This window comes from Aptenodytes forsteri, unplaced genomic scaffold, assembly GCF_000699145.1.
Source record: "Aptenodytes forsteri isolate BGI_AS27 unplaced genomic scaffold, ASM69914v1 Scaffold145, whole genome shotgun sequence".
In the NCBI taxonomy this organism is placed as follows: domain Eukaryota; kingdom Metazoa; phylum Chordata; class Aves; order Sphenisciformes; family Spheniscidae; genus Aptenodytes; species Aptenodytes forsteri.
Genome location: NW_008795122.1, coordinates 647,019 through 664,390, shown reverse-complemented (window position 1 = coordinate 664,390; position 17,372 = coordinate 647,019). Strand labels below are relative to the sequence as shown.

At 37.1% G+C, this 17,372-nt stretch overlaps 1 protein-coding gene across 1 annotated transcript in view; it reads right to left on the bottom strand.

Annotated features, from left to right (window-relative positions):
• MYO1B (myosin IB) overlaps window positions 1-17,372 on the bottom strand; it is a 100,903-nt gene that overhangs the window by 2,793 nt on the left and 80,738 nt on the right. The window contains exons 20-29 of the mRNA XM_009277126.1: window positions 17,162-17,230; window positions 15,385-15,471; window positions 15,009-15,095; window positions 12,194-12,280; window positions 8,942-9,016; window positions 8,399-8,533; window positions 7,390-7,496; window positions 4,207-4,339; window positions 2,483-2,635; window positions 1,431-1,558 (exon numbers count right to left, since the gene is read on the bottom strand). Coding sequence (XP_009275401.1) covers window positions 1,431-1,558; window positions 2,483-2,635; window positions 4,207-4,339; window positions 7,390-7,496; window positions 8,399-8,533; window positions 8,942-9,016; window positions 12,194-12,280; window positions 15,009-15,095; window positions 15,385-15,471; window positions 17,162-17,230 — 1,061 coding nt within the window. The remainder of the gene's footprint in view (window positions 1-1,430; window positions 1,559-2,482; window positions 2,636-4,206; window positions 4,340-7,389; window positions 7,497-8,398; window positions 8,534-8,941; window positions 9,017-12,193; window positions 12,281-15,008; window positions 15,096-15,384; window positions 15,472-17,161; window positions 17,231-17,372) is intronic.

Below are 17,372 nucleotides of genomic sequence, written 5' to 3'. Positions count from 1 at the left end.
AGACAAAGTAAGGCCACAATTTCTCCACAATTCCTAGCTGTGCTTGTAGCTAAACTCTAGCAGGGAGAAGAGAGTACTGCTTCACCATCAACAGAAATGGAACTACTAAAAAAGAAGCAAACGACTTAAAATTATTTAGTCTGGACAAACTCAATAGCAATACACACTTGAATGTTTTTAATCTGTAAGACAAGAAACAAAACCACATCCCAAAATGCAAGACTCGCAGAAAGCAGACTGTTTTCCAGACCTAAGGCAGGCAGGCAGTCCAGACTAGTGCAATGCATGCTTAAACTTTGTTTTCGTAGTTTATTCCTTTGTAGCCATCATTAAACTAAAATCTTACTGGGGACAGCCACACTCATTTTAGAGGCTAAAAACGCACACCCTTGAGCAAATTATATCACATCTGGTAACAGAACAAAGGAAAATGGCAGATGTCATTTTCAAGGAAACAGCAAAATTAGCCTTTAAATAAACCCTGAAATCTGAACAGACACAAACAGTACTCACCATTACTCTAGAATACAAGCAGTGCTGTTCAGCCAGATAAAAGGTTCAATTTTTGCCTACAGAAATTTTGTTTCACTATTGTTACAGGGTTCCAAATTTTCTTCTTTATTCAAAATGAGTAAAACTACCACATCAACACTGCTGAAATCAGGGGGCATTTCACACAACAGACTGAGTGCATAACAATGGTGGACTAAGTGAGGGACTCTCACTCAGCAGGCTTTAGGATTTCACGCACACATGTTTTTATTCCATGGCTATAAACACTGCAAGTGCAGTCCTTACTTAAGGCCAAAATATGAAACTGAACGAAGCAGAAAAATACTAATTCGAGATGCAAGCTTTTTATCAAACAAAGCTTTTGAACAACCAAAAAACCCAAAACAACAATGGGTGGTTCAAACACCATAAGCAGGAATTTCAATAATATATTTTTCACCTTCACAAAAAAGAAGCTAGAGCGTTGTGGACCTACATTACTAGCACCATCGTTACGTGTGTTTGGGGAGGAGCTTTTCATTCTGTTTTGGTTGTTTTCACTGGAACTTGGCACCTGGTGTCCACTCTAATCAACGAACATCTCATAGGAGTATATGAACTTTTCAGTCACACACAAAATGATTCTTTCAAATGTAGTATCTCTTAATTATTTCTACAGCAGCAGTTCTGCTTCATAGCTCTATTTGAAACTACCTTAAGAAAAGCACATTTTCTCAAATGGCTTTCAAGGAGATAAGAGCCAAAATGAATACTAAAAATGGTACACACTGAAAATTGCATCCTTATTTACAAGTATTGTGTCAAGAGAAAAGAAGTACTAGTTACCCAACAGTGTTTTGTTTTTCTAACATTAGATACTTGGCTTTTTAGCATGTTGCATTGAAGGAAATGCACTTCTAAGCAAACAAGAAACATACTCATCGGATATCTCAATGTTGAGCTTCTGTTTGGTTTGGCTGAGAGTAGTGCGGTAGAGTTTAGTGGCCATTTCAATAAGGTGATCGCTGCTGAGCAGGAAATCTCCTTTACCAGCTGCTCCTGAACCCTGAAACAGAAAGGAAAGTAGTTAGGACTACCAAAACCTAGAATATGAAAAATATTAAATGCCAGCCAAGCCGGAGGTTTTACAAGGAGTCTTCTCTTCCCAGTGCAATGAAACAACAGTCTTTTTTCTTGTAAATTATATAGGGATGCAGTGCAGTGTGTAGGATCAAAACACAATTCGCTCTCAAATAAACAACAAACCTGTGGAGAAAGACAAAAACCCCTCCTGACCCTAAAAGGAAGGTCACCTTCATTTGTCCTACAAAACTGTAGTGTTTCTGTATCCCTCTTCTGGCTACACCGCAGCAAGCTCACTATTTTCAGAAAGGAACAGAGACCGATTGCCAACACCAGTATTAGGATGAAGGTGGTCAGTATGAAAAGACACTATAGATGATGTTCTTCAAATCCATTTAAGCTAGAATACAAATGCCAGCTTAATGATTTTAGCAGAGCAATGCTGACAGCGCAGTGAAGCAAATATAGCACTGAACTAAGTTCTTTAGAACTGAGTAACCAAAACCAGCTGTGCCATAACATGGATTTCTTGGTATCCCATAAAGGAGAGAGAAATATTCTGCCAGAGTGTCAGGAAGAATTATATGAGCAGCTAAAAAGGAAAACACTGCCACAAGGTATCCGAACCAGATTAAAGGCCCATATTACAAATGGAATACTCCAATCCTGAAGAGTGAAATATGAAGTCTGATTTTCACAAATAAATGATCGTTCATAACGTAACAACTGTTCTCATTTGGCTTCAGTAGTTTTAAATCAAAGTTTTTGCAGATATGGCAAAGTTCAATAAACTTCTAAACCTACAGGCTAACCGCTACAATTTAATGCTAGAAGATAATTAATAAACAATTTTTATAACGCTGCATGTAAAACAGTCATCTTACTGTATTATAAAATTGTAACCAACCTCCTTGAGGTGCACTGCAAAGAAGCCATCATTTTGGGAGCTCATGGACACTTTGGTAACATCTCCCAGTGGAACCTCTGACTTGATATTCCCAGATTTTTGATCCGCAAGAAGAACGTTATTTTTGGTTAATAAGAAAATCCTGGATGTAGCCTGTGAAAATACAAAAATGCAAACCATTATCTACACAAAGAGAGAACTGGTCTTTATTGAGCACCTACTAAGACTACAAGCAGTTCACAGAGTTAATAAGCTTGGCCCACATTAGTAAACATGAACATTTGATGTTCAGTAAAAGCTGCAGATCAGTTAAAATCAGGTCAAATTTATTTGTGTGTCTAATTATAGATTGGGAAGCTTAGCTCATTTTGGCACATATGCCTAGATATAAACAGTTCCTTTAATTACTAGCTTACAGTTATAAAATTCAGAAACTGAAACTCAGAAAGTATGCAAATCAGGATAACCTCATTTCTCATGCTCTGTCAATCCCCAGGAAAACCAATGTACCTTTTCAGTGATAGCTAATTCAGGACTAAGCCTCACTATTTACTGTTATTCAAAACTGTGTTGCAGAACAACACAAATCACATAGGTATTTTCAATATTATGTTCTCCTCCATTTATCTACTGGAATTATTCTTTAGGTGGATACACATTCATATTTTCAAATGACAAATATTTTTAAAGCATGAATGTGTGTTCTTAAATTCATCTTAGAAAACAGTATGAAAGAGAAATGAGAGCTTAATCCACACACAGCTTTTTCTCCTGTAAAATTGTAAATAATAAAATCTTAACTATTATCATTAAGAAGTAGCTGTCTTAAGCACAGAGAACCATACCTCATTATTAATGTTTTGGGTTTTTTTTTTTTAAATCTTGAGAGCTGTAGCCTATGCAAGTACAGGAAAGATTTTGTCTACATTTAACTAGTTTCTTCCAAACCAGAAAATTAACTTGGCATCAACAACAGGCAACCTAATTTCACTCCTACAAATGCATAAATGACATCTACATCTAAGAAGTTGAGATCTATTACTTCTAATATTCAGACAGATATGGTGAAAACAATTATATTTACTAAGGGAGGATAATAATTCCTGTTTTAGTAAGTATAATTTAAATGCAAAACAAGTTCTGTGTTGGCAGAATAAAAAAGTACCCAGCATATTTAACAGCTTTATTCAAATGATACAAGAAACTTGCCTCTTCATTCCAAAAAGCTTTTGATATCAATCAGAAGACAGGCAAAGCTAGCCTGTGCCACTCACAACTTTAAAACATAGTAAAATGTGATAATCAGGAGCTTGAACAACAGCGTGAACCTTGAAAGGTTAAGTTTTCTAAATACTTGAACAAGAACAATATTCTCTAAATATTTATTTTCTTCAATTGGCAAATAGAAGATCTAAGTCTGGTACAGAGACTACATTTAGTTGTGAATCAATATAGCCTGTTACCAGTTGATGAGATGCCATTTTTGTTTGGAAAAGTCGCTGAAAACTACAAACCCAAACAAGATTTTAGTAATCTTTACTTAAATTTAAAATGGGTGCTTAAAATCACCAGTTTACATAAACCCAACATTTCCAGTCTTGCCCTTAAAAAAAGGCAGTTTTAAAATCCTCAGACTACTACATGACAGAAATGAAGTCTCCCTCTCAGTTTATTTATAACAAAAATGATCTACCCTTCTGGATAAAGCAATGCCATTTTATTACCTTCCCATTAGCTCTATTGATCTTATTCACAACTTCTGCAATAATGATCTTTTCGTCCACAGCATCTTTAAGTTTTTTGTACTTGGGATTCTTGCTGATTTCCAAGTAAGCCCCTTGGAACGGCTGCCCAACACTGCCCAACAAAAAGACAAGAGAAACATGAGTTAAATATGAATTGCAGGGAAGAAGTAAACCTCCTGAAACTGTCACGTTCTGCTTAAGGCTTTGTGGAGCCAGGAGATGCACCAAATACCATTTTCAATGACTCTACACTGCCAGAAGCTTCTTTAAACTTTGATACACTCTCTGCCAGGGAATGTCATTTGCTGCCTCATTTTTAGCGAAAGAATACTCTGATCAACCCAGAAACCTCTACTTACAATTTTTACCTGTTTTAAACAACAGCAACACAAAATAATTTGCAATTGTATGACAGAATAATTAGAGCAATACATAATTGAACACAAACAGGGCTTTTAACATGGTGTTCGCAGTTGTCCTCAATCCTGCTGAGAAGCTGAAAACTGCAGCCCACCGAGCTCTGCCCCGAGACTCTTCAGGTTGGTACCACCGTTCACTCAGTGTGGTGGTGTTGGCATCAATCTGTGCCATGCAGGCATACTACATCAGATGAAAATCACTTGGGAATTGCTACAGAGTAGTGTGGATATATCTCCACCACATTACCCCAGGGGAAAGAAGAAAGAAGGAGGAGGAGGAGGAGGGGTAAGAAACGGTACGTGTATTAGACACAGAATCTTGTACACATTAACAGCACAGTGATGGTGAATAAATAATTTTATCACCAAAGACAGTAATAGGATTTTTTTTTTCCTTGCCCTGGAAACATTCTCCAATTAAATGGGCCAAATTGCTATGGGTATCAGACACAAGTACATCCTTGCATATGCAATCAATTTTGATTTAAAATCACCCAATAACAGCCTCTGTGAAAACAGAGGAAATAAAACTTTAGTAGGACCGACATTTCTGCTCTTCCACAGTATTTCAGAGTGGCAGACAAGAACTTGCCTTCAGGATCTGCTGCTGTTTATTAAAGGTGTACCAGCTCTTCGTCAAGACTTGTTGCGCTTGCAAATCACCCCATCTTTATCCACCTCAGGGTTATACAGTAACAGCTTCGTTATCAGTTAAGAACTGGTGAATACAGTTGCTGCTTGCTTTGTTTGGAAGTCCCTTCAACTAATCACTTTGATTAGATTACAGTCAAAGTACTAAATGCAAAGCTTTGCCAAGACTAGAGCCCAAGAGGAACCAATGTATTATGTGGAATAGCAATACCTTTGTAATTGCATCTCTGGCACACAGGGAGATGGGAGAGAAAAGAAAGGGCACTGGTATTTTAGTACTCACAAGAAGTCCCTCTCTGTTCTTAAATAATTATATTACACACAGAAAATTAGCCACATCCTATGAACCACTATCATACTAAATAATCAGAAACTTTATACAGTAATTTCCTCCACCCTTAGGCCAATTAAAAAAACAACAGGAGCTAATCAGCTCTGAATACAAGACAAAAGGAGATGGAAATGTTTCTAAATGAGTGCGGGGTGGGGAAAGCATTCTAAATTTCTACCATGTTGGAGCTTTGGGTTTTTTTGTTTTTATTAATTAGCATTATGAAACCATAGTCACCAAAACTGTAGACTCCCTGTGGACTTTGTCCCTAATCAAACAATAATGACTTACAAGCTAAAACTGAAATGAATCAACAGTTACCCTCTATCACGTATACCACTTAAGAATGTCTTGGATAAAAGTAACTCAGATATATATTTTGCTGTATAATATTTCATTGTTCAGTCCTGGTGTAAAAAGTACCAAACCAGGATATAAATAAAAATCCTTCCTTCCCAAGGAGCTCTACACTGATCAGATGTATACTGACTCAAAGCAAAAAAACCTGCTTGCTCCTCGAAAAGTCCAAAGGCAGCTTCTTTCCCTTTTCCCAGCAGCATAAAAAGACGTTCCAAAGCAAATAAGGAACAAACCACAAGCTAACATATACAGCCATTAAATAAGTGATCTACTGAAGGGAAGAAAGAGAAACGTATACTGAGCCCATTACAGGAAAAAAGGAAATGTCTCAATAAAAAAAGAAACAAAATAAAACAAAACTAATAAAACACACAAACATCCAAGCAGAGCTTGTCCATGCATGGAACTGCCCTCATCAACTCTTGCAGATTCCTGTTCCTCCCTCCACTGAACCTTGCTTCTTCCTTTACAGTGCCTTGTTCCTGCTCAGCTTAAACTGTGGCTTCTAAAAGAAACAACTCTCCTGAGATCGAAGAGACCTTTGTTTTCAAGAAAAACACAATTTCTAAGCTCATATTCACTTAAAAAGTTCAATTCAACTTCTTTCAAGGACATCAGATCTCTATTTTGTCGGTTTTATTGCATGCAAAAAAAAAAAGTGCATTCCTTAAGTAACATTAGATACTACTGCACTTTCTTGAGTAATGTTAGCTCTGCAGATAGCAATGACAAGAATTTATCAGTTTTTAAGAACTCAATAATCTGAGAAACCAAAACTTATTTGCAGGGATTTCACATTTTTAAAAAGTCTCCAATTAAAAAAAAAAAGATTCTAAAATGGAAATGAGCTTCTAAGCACCTTTTTTTTTAAAGTATCCTTTCAAAAAGATATATACCAACATATCTAACTCTTAAATTACCTAGCCTTCACATTAGAGCATTATGCTGGATGCACTAAGTTTGAACATGAGAGAGCTCCCTGGCACGCCTCATCTGGGAGTGACATTGTCACTTACAGCCTTTCAGTTCACTCTACATTTATTGGTTGCAGGAACCAGCGTGATGGAAACTAGGGGAAAGGGTGAGAGTTACTCCCTTCTACAAGTTCTCCAAACTTTTACAATGTGAACAGATCACAAGGGGTTAGAACAACAAAACATCATGGCTTCTGGACAGAACTGCTCAGTATCACAGGATTAGTGGGCTGCAACAACATCTAAAGTTAGAAGCGAACTGAGGTCAATTTCCAGGATTGTAAAGTAAAATGATGGAGGGACATTGTCAAACAAGGAAAATGCACTTTCCTGCTTAAGATAAAAAGCAAAATCTTTCTTAGTTTTCTAAATCTATGTAAGGATATTGAATTTATTGTACACTAAAAGCAGCAGAGTAAGTCATTACCTGGCTGGATATAAAGCCTTCTTGTCCTTGAAAAGTTCACTTGCTTCCAGTTTTTCTTCATATATAAGCTTCTGCTGATCTGTGAACTGGTCTCTGTACTTTTTACACTACAAAACAGGATATATTAAAACAGAAAATTATCCTTCCAAATCTGATTTGAAGCAGCAGCACCACAGACAAATGTTTGCTTATTGCTCAAGATGCACATTCTTTGTATACTTCTGAAGTGACTCGTCTCCATCCTACATGCCAGTGTAGCACAGTAACAAACAGCAGAGGTGTTTTTCTCCTCAGCCATTCTAGATACTTCTGAATTACACCAAAAACAATCTCTAAAACATATAATTTAAGCATGCTGCATTTGAACATGAGCTTAATCTATCAGATACCAGTCACTGGAAGACTGTGCTAAAAAGGTTCACAGAAACATATATAGCTCCACGATTGCGGAAGTTTATGTAAACAGACAGAAAGAACAAAATATAGCTGAGAGGATGAATTTTGCAGAAAGAAAAACTGTTCCTTGACAATTCACAGAAACCATAGCCCACAAGATCAGTAAAACGTCTCATCAGCACTTATACAGATTCTCGCTGTTCTCTCCATCCAAAGATCCAAAACAAATTTCAGCTGACCACAGTTCAGAAGTAAAAAATTCCACCCGATACTTCCCATGTTGGTCTAAGAGCTAGTCCCAGTCCTGGCCATGGACACAAGTATTATAAGCTACCAATTAACAGGCAACAGGCATACTGCTTTACTATTAAGTTAAAAGCTGATGGCAGGAAGCAATCCTCTTTCCCTAGCCCCAGGAAGGAGCAAGCAGGATAGTTATACCCTTTGCAGGCCAAAGACAATGATCAAAAGACACACTTCTTCCAAAGAAATAAGATATCCCATCTGGAACGGGAAGAAATACGTCCTAAAAATAGGCTTTTCATGAACAACACAAAACTACTGAAAATCATGTGATGAAGTTCTGTACAGACTGGACCAGAACATATCCTACCCTCCACAAATGGAAAATCCTCTTTAGTTCTTTGTGAGTTGAATCCAAGAAAAGGTAAGGTCTCGCTGGCCAGTTTTTATCTATTGGTGATAAAGAAGGCATCTTATTCTTCATTTCCAGGAAGTATTTTTGCATCTGTGATAAAAATCGAAGCAAGATGTTTTATCAATCTTCAAATACCAGAGTTACTGAAATAAGCAAGGAAAAGCAGACGCTCTGTGATTAAAAGCACAGTTACCAAACTGCAACTCTCAGCTTTCATAAACCTGAATATGGATTTAAAAAGCCAGGTATATTGAGAAATGCAGATTTAGATATCATACAAGTGTGGCAAATGCTCAGTTAGTACCATTCCCACACCTTCAAAACACTATCACTATCCTTTCTTTACAACATCAGAATATTTGTCAATTTTCCATATGCTTAGCTTGGACATTTCCTTATAAAGACTATCAAGGCCATAATACAGCTGTCACTTTTGCTAGAAAACAAAAATTAAAAACACGGAAAATGTACATGTGCTTTGTACGGATATATACGTACAATTCTCTGAAGGGTAAATTCATAGATTTTTCTTCCAGCATTGGCTCTGAAGAATTTCCTGTACTCTCTACGGACCTGAAAAGTTAAACAAACCCTCAAAGTGAATACAAAGAATGAATTTGTTTGCACAGGTACTTTTTTATAAAGCTCTATGGCAGAAAATACTAAAAAAGCCTACAAACATGCAAAGTGTTCCCTGAAATAGAAACACTAACTGGGTATACTTAAAATATGTGAACCAGACCATGGACCAAGAGGTCAGAAAGTTACTTTGGATGACCCGAGTACAGTCATTTGCAAATTTAACAGAGAATTTGAAATACTTTCCTCTGCAAAGGCAAGCTATTCAAATATTGTTGAATTCACAGCATGAATTCAGACACAGAATCTATTTTCATAGGCTTTTGCATAAAGTTGGACTGGAAAAAGTGAGGTATCATCAGTTATACGTATTTTATTGTGTCTGAAGTGACACTGAACTGATGTTAATTACATCAACTGATTAACTGTTTCTGATTTTTGTCCTTTAAGATTCTTAATACTCAGAGTTTTCTATAATAAAAAAGGGATTTTTTTTCCAGAGCAGACTTAGGCATGAAAAAACTCTTTTCACACAAGCAGTCTTCATTCCAAAAGGAAAATAAGGTTTTGGTGCTTGATAAGAGCAGAGAATCAACACAAAGGTTGCTTAATGTCAGCAAGCTTGATATTTGCTCCTAAAAATTATTTTAAAAAAAAATAAATCAAAAAGTGATCATTAAGAACCATTTTTGCAGGTGATACTTATTTTTTATACATGCTTGTAAATGCAAGTTTCAGAGTACTTGTTTTGCCCCTGGTATTTCTATCAGTGCTAATTAGCATAGTATCTAAATTCCCCCCCATCAGAAAACCCAATGTGGGAGAGAGCATAACCGGTTTGCAGTTCACAGGCTCACATCAAGTTAGCTGAAACATCCCCTGATTTTTTTCAAACTTTGGCACAGCCTGCAACACACCTGTTAAAAGTTTTGAGCAAAAACCAGGGAAACCATCGTGGCTTTGCATAATTTACCCCAGAGCAAATTTAGTGGTTTTAGCTAACTTGCTACGTGTTGTCGAGTTCACTGTAACCAGAAAATAAAGGGAAACCCATAGAGGAAAACACCACATCAACTTAGAAGAAAAAGTTCGCTTGGCTTACCCTGGCACACCTTCTGCCCCATACTGAGCGTCATGCATTTTAAGATAAGACAGCATTTTGAAAGCAAGCATCTGTCACCATTCTGGGATTAAAAAAACCCCACAGATAAATGGGTTTTGCTTAATTACACATTAAGATGCATCAACAAAACTGACAGCATTCAGCTAGCTGTCTTCATTCTATGCAAATACAGCAGATAATTTTTTTCCTCCTTACTTTATAAGAAAAATTATTAGAATTCTTATTCACTGATTTTCTGTAAGGTTTAGTGCTCTATAATTAGCGTACATCCTTTATTTATTATTCAGGGATGGAAGTTAACACACTCAAAGCCACTCCAACCACAATCATCCCAAATCTCACCATGTTCTCATAGACTCTCTTTAATGATGTTGCTTTATATTATTCTTCATGAGCTGCAAGGTGTGCAAATTAATTTGGAACAAAAGGACTAATATACACCCACACATCTTATTGGCGCTGCAGGGAAGCTGCAAAGCAAGCACTGAGAAATGCAAGCTGTTCCAGAAAAGCCTAAATCTGGAAAGTGCCACAAATGCTATTAAAATCTACTTATCATAAAAAAAAAAAAAAAAAAAAAGACTCGAGAATTAATGGTTTACTCTTGATCACTTGTACCACCTTTAAATCTTCACCTCCATATGTCATGGGTGAAAATACTTTGCCATCAGACAAATGAGAATTGCCTGTGGTAACAGTGGTACATTGGAACTACAGACTATGTTCTTATTAAGAAAAATCTGCGTGTTTCAGGTGAGACAGAAGTGCCACTTACGCTATTTAAAAAATACATTGAAAAACCACACCACAGACAGGCAGAAACATATTCCTGCTGTAATGTGCCTTAAAGGTTTTGGATTCATGAGTTTTCATTTAAATGCCTGTTTGATATATAAAACGAAAAAAATCCAGCCTCTGAGTTCTCAGAAGGGACATATTCTTGTTTTAAAATCATAAAAACAGACCCACTTTGGCAGTAGTACCTCAAGTGTGATTCTGATCTGCAGAACGACTTCTTAAAATGGCTCCTTTGTATTTCCAGCTCTGGTTTCCATGCATGTATTGTAAGGGATTTTTTTAATATACGTAATATACGTATATTATATATAATTATATATGTTTTGTAACTATTTTTCCCATTTCATCATTGTTAGAATAAGTATGAGAATACGAGAGCTGGACTTTACTCTGCATTAACAAGTAAATTGTTCCCTTTTATACTTCTGTAGTCTACAATATCCCTATTAGCAAAAGTGACACCCGGCCAAACAAAACTGATTTAGATTTCCACAGTTCTTCAGGACTGCATCAGGAAAACTATGTTTGAAAACTGTATTATGTAAATCATTTGGGCACAGACCTGAAACATCTCAAGATGCCATTTTCATAGTCTATTTACAGAGCAGAACTACATTTTTCCAGATTACAAATGTGTTTTCTTTTGCCAACCAGTCCTTGAAAGCAAGGGACAGAAAACAAGAGACTCTTGTACATCTCAATTTTTCTGGGAATTCATGGCTGCCACAAGCCATAGGTAACTGCATGCAATGCCATGCCCTAAAAAGGCTGATGGAAGCAACAGGACATTATCATTAGCTCTACACCATGTCCTCGACACTGGGGTCAGGAGTCTAACATGAGCACCAGTGAGAGTCAGACAGCTCCACCCTACTTCCCATTCAAACAGGCAGAGGTCACAATAAGAAAATACATCCTTGTAATCTTTCCAGATAGGATCTTTGCCAACGTAGGTCAGGTTTTTAAGTCAACAACCATAATAGAGTCCCGTTAATCTGACATTTGTCTTTCGCTTGAAAACTGAAATTCCAGATATGACAAAAACCACCTGATGCCTAAATATTCCTGTAAATGAGGCATTTTCAGCTTATGAGTTTTTCAGTATGGTCCATGACAAAATTAAGCAACGTAATTCTGCGTAAAAATCATCCCTACTAGTGAGCCCACATAACTGCTTGTTTATTAAGTGTTAGTAAGATGCCACGCTTTATTGAGTTCATGTTGACAGACAGGAGTGTTTGAGAAAGTACCTTCAGTCCAAGCCAGTAAGCCCAAATGACTGCAACAGCATGCTTACGCCTAGCCTCCTCCTTCAAGCGTTTCAATTCCCTTCGAGCCTAAAAGGTTTAGATAGTGAACAAAAGACAGCCCGATGCAGATAGCACAACGTCCAGGAAAAGGCTTCTCCCAAATAGAACAGCCAACTTACAATCAAGATATAGAAAGGTGGAAGAACAGCGTTTAACCTTTAAAATCCAACATGTGTCAGCGTGAACTGGTGTGAAGCCACATAGGAGGTCAAAAAAGCCTCCACTGCTGCTTAAGTGGCATGTACAGATCAGAATTTTGTCAGCCCCATTATTCGCTACCAGTGTTTCCATCTTCTCTTCAGTGCTCACCTCGCAGTCAGTGCTAAGTATCTTATAACTTGATTCTAATGGAGAACTTTGCCTGCAGTTCCATTATCAAAATGATGCGTATGAAAATCAAGACTTACTAAAATCTCACTATCTAGTCACTTCTTCCACTAGCAAGTGCCTGGGCAGAACAGAATCAACTCTGAAAATATGTACATAATGATGAATTACTGGCACTATATTGAGGGCTTTTATTCTGGAGGTTAGTTTTTATTTTGATCTTTATGTACTTTAGAAAAAATTCTCCAGCCTGGTAAATTATGGCTGTCTGTATGGAATGAAGGAGTAAACCACCCAAACATAGTGCCTTCCTCATGTACAAATAGACAGACACCTACTTACATTTAATCAATCATTCCCATTTTAGGAAAGCAGTTTGCAAAGTATTCTAAACACAAAGGCATTTGTGGGCAACTTAACAGAATCTCACATTTTAGGAGATACCAGTACATTTGTTATTCAGTTATCTGATGATAAAAGTCAAGCAAAATGAAGACTTCCAGTATTACAGGATCAGTCACGAGCAGCTCTAGCCATATATCTGCAGTTGTCAAGTTATATGTTGTCAGACAGACTTCTGCAACAGCAGTTCCAGCCTGTGCCAGTTACACTTTTCTGATGTAGCTAGAAAGGTTAATTTGCATTAGATGTAGGCTCTCATAAAGAATATGTTTTCACTCATCTGCTTGGAACAAAAGCTCCTACTATACAGCACTCTAAAAACAAGGACTCTGCAAAGCTAAGTATTTGTCTGTCTTGTGAAAAGGAAGTAAACTGAACTTGAGGGCGCTATAGCCTTTTTTTTTTTTTTTTTTTTTTTTTTTCTTTAGGTAAAGCAAGCGATCTCTGAAGATAACTTTCAGAAATTCTGTTTTAAATATTCCCCTGGGAAAAGATAAAACATCATACCGATAACAAATTTTATCTTTTATCAGATACTGTAATTCTTTTTCTAATCTTAATTCAATTTAGATTATTATCTTTATATATATATATTTAGATTATTTATATTTAATAAGGAGGCAATTTTTCATGAAATTCCTGTGAGCCAATTGATAAAAATAACTACTAAAACATGATAAAAATTATCCAAATCTACTAAGTATTTAAATGAGGACCTCTAACAGTTAACACTATTGCATTGCTTTCTGGATGTGTTCTTTTTAATCTTAAAGAACATCTTCAACCTAGGAAAGTAAATATCACTTCTGCAGTACTGAGCAATTTTTTTGGTGAAGGGAACTCTGATAATTTATTTTATTCTTAACCAATGTATTGCATTTAAACAAATGTAGAGGAAACAGTGTGTGCGTGAAATTACATAGCTACCTAAATATCAGGCTAGAACTGAAAAGATGCAAAGTCTCTCTAGTATGAAGGAAATTCTGTACATGTTTGTTTGGATTCCCAGGGCTACCACTTCATTAGAAATCTAATACATTTATATCAAAATAGCAAGGGTCAAACTCAGCGTTATACTCCAGATGTAATTTGAGCACATTTCTCTATCTAGCTGGCAAGGTGTTCTGACAACACCCCACCACCACCCCTCCAACCTAAATAATAACTGGAAGATGTTTTAAACTTAATGTATTTACTGAATGTGGTTTTCAACTACGTTACGAATTTATTAATTGAAACCAATAAATTTTTGACCTCTAGTGAACAGCATTTCAAATGTTCACATAACCCACAACTGCAGGCTGGGGATTAGCAAGAATCTTTCAGTGGGACTTTGCTTCTGAAAACAAACAGCTGATGCTGGAATTCCTGGGATTTTTCTAGGGCTATAAGTTTACATTTGCAAACTAACATCATTTTCTGCTAAAAGATCAGGTCATAAAACCATGCTTTACTTGTACTTACTGAAATTTTCTTACTAGTTCAAATCACAGCCAGAGAATCAATTAAAACAATTAAAACTAAAATTTAGTAAAACTTAATAGCGTTGGTTTGAACTTGTAAATGAAGACTGTCCAGGGTGCAGAACACACAGCTTGGTGAAAACCTCAACTGGGTCACTAATACAGTGTCACTGAAAGCACTTGTTGGGAGGCGGGAGGGAACCACTCCAAAAAACCCAACCTTCTCTCCCCCCGCAAACCATGCTTTGCATATTTACATGTAGTTAAATGCATTTCCTAATTTGAGAATACTGTAGTCTAGTCATTTTTAATCTAGTCTAATGGCTTGTTAGTGCAAATCACTACTTGGCTGCCATGCAAAGAATTTCCTACTCTACAAAAAACTGTCGTACAGATTGTTGTCAGATTTAAGTGTGGCATGAATGGAAATGGAAGGAATCAATGATCATGCTCTATTATTTTAAAGTCAATTGTATTAGTCATTAATTCTCACTATTTACTACTGATTAAGTGTTGATATTGTTGGGTAATGAAGGGGGGCATGTGATATGTGCATGAAGTACCTTATATCCAAGCCAGTAAGCCCAAATAACAGCAATAGCATGTTTATTTCTAGCCTCCTCCTTCAGTCGTCTCAGTTCCCTTCGCGCCTGTGATGCATTTGAAAATGGGATATAGAAAAGCTTAGGAAAGAAAAGGTTACTGCAAGTTCCCAATGGTGCAAGAAAGAAAGAAAGAAACCATTCACTAAAACCAGCAAATATTAAAGCACGTCCCAGCTTCCCAGATTGTACCAGCTAAAACATGTTAGCAGCAAAGAGAAACATAAAAATCAGTAGTTTAAGCCACTGAAAATATTCCCAGATAACTTTATCCTGAAGGGCCTTCTTCGTTCTATGTAGAGACAATTAAGTGCACAATTTCTTGTCATTTTCTTACCTGGGTACCATGCCAATAAGCGGCAATTATTGTGGCAGCCTCATTACAACGCTTCTGATGCTTAAGCTCCCGAAGAAGTTTCCGAGCCTGTAAACAATTGACAACATTATTTGATTCAAATAAATAACTATAATTTCTTAATGATTTTTAACTAAGGCACTGCAACCTGTAAATCTAGGCAAAACCAAAACACAATGCCTCCAAATCTCCAAGCAAATAAATTCATAAATGCTACGCAGCCTAACATTCACTGTTCCAGGGAGGATTCTGTGCACAAGTGAGAGCTTGGGACTGGCAGTTCAGGGGTTCTTAGTTCAATGTTTAGTTTTCTCCCAGATTTGCTGCATCATCTGAGATACCTATATGTCTGTCTGTTCAATGGCAATAATACTTTTCCTCCACACAGTGTACATCTTATCCATTTAGACTGCAATAAAGTATAAATCACAAGTAAATTGCCTGGCTTTAGGTCACACTTAAGGCTGCTGTCATACCAGGCTTTTATCCATGGCAGTGTTACCGCAAAAGAGCGTGTTCTCCAACGACAAACAGAAAACCATAATTTAAGATGAGATGATGCTTTTACCCAATTTCCTTCAAATAACGCTCATGGGAAAAGACAGCACGTCAATAGTTAGACTGAAAGGATATTGTTAACTCATTTAAACAAAATAATAAAGACAAACTAAAAATCAAGAAAAATAGTAAAATCAAATTACGGTAGCTTTTTGCTGGCAAACTTCAAAACGTTCTGAGCAGGAGAGGGCTGTTTACACCTATAGCTAGTAACTGCAGCCCCTTCCTTCCCTGTCTGACAGGAAGGGAACTGGCTCCAGAATTAAAGGCAGTTCTCTCTTCCCTAAATAGAGGAGAAAGCCACATTTAGTGGGGCGGAGAAAGGTTAATAAGAAAACAGAGGAGTCCAGGGACATTTTTTCCTGAAGCCGGACAGCAGTAGCTGCTTTAAGCACTGTGGCTGCTTTCATGTGAGGTGTTAACCTCATTTTTATGTTTTATTACAGCATCACTCCTTAAGTCTCTACTATGGCTGCAGGATTATCCCTTCACGAAGTACGAACCTCTTAGAGAAGAAGCAAAGTTGTAGCAAATCGAGGCAGAGGACAAGCAAACGGCAATAAAGTACTTGCTCAACACAAGTTGAGTACAGCACACTTTCACCCCGTCACTTAGCACACAGAGGAGAATTGAAGACTTAACTCAAGTAACATACTGCCCAGGTGACCCAAACTCTTTATTTTAAGCCTGCTTTCAATTTTGTTCATTCTTGAAGAATCCTGTTAACCATAAAATAACTGCCAACCACAACTTACTTCTTCCAAATCAGTCCAATGTTACAGTTTTCATAAGCCCAGTGGCAGAGTCCCAGACCATCCCACTCTGGAGCTGCTGGGCTGCCTGGTTAGTGAGTACCTAGATCTGCTCTAAACACCAGACTCATTCATTCACACTCCAGTCCTGAAGCGCATGTAAAGAGGGGGCCCATGTAAAGATGGCACCTCTCTCCAAATTCTCTGGCAGAAGATGTCCCAAGGATAACCCAGTAGTTTAGTGTGGTCCCAGCCTTCCACTCGTGCTGTTTGCAGGGATTTAGAGCCTAGGCTACAAGCAGATATCCCAAACTCACCTCTTTTATGGCAAACACAAATGTTTAACAACGGCTACAGCACAGCCACAGCTCAGTGGACAGAAGGCATATGTTTTCTGACCTGCTCCTTACCTCACCGTGCAGACATAGCCACAGTAACAGGAAACTCACCTTCCATCCTCTGATGTAAGATTGTACTATAACAGCCGAACTCTTTATCTTCTGATACTTTTTTTGTTGCTGTATTGGAAATAAATATGTGATGCTTAGAACAGAATATTGCCATTGTAAAATATTGTATAATAAAACTTTTGTTACTAACATTTGAAAATACGATTAAGGCTACAAGGACTAAATGTAAAAAGTGAACAATTTTTGACCA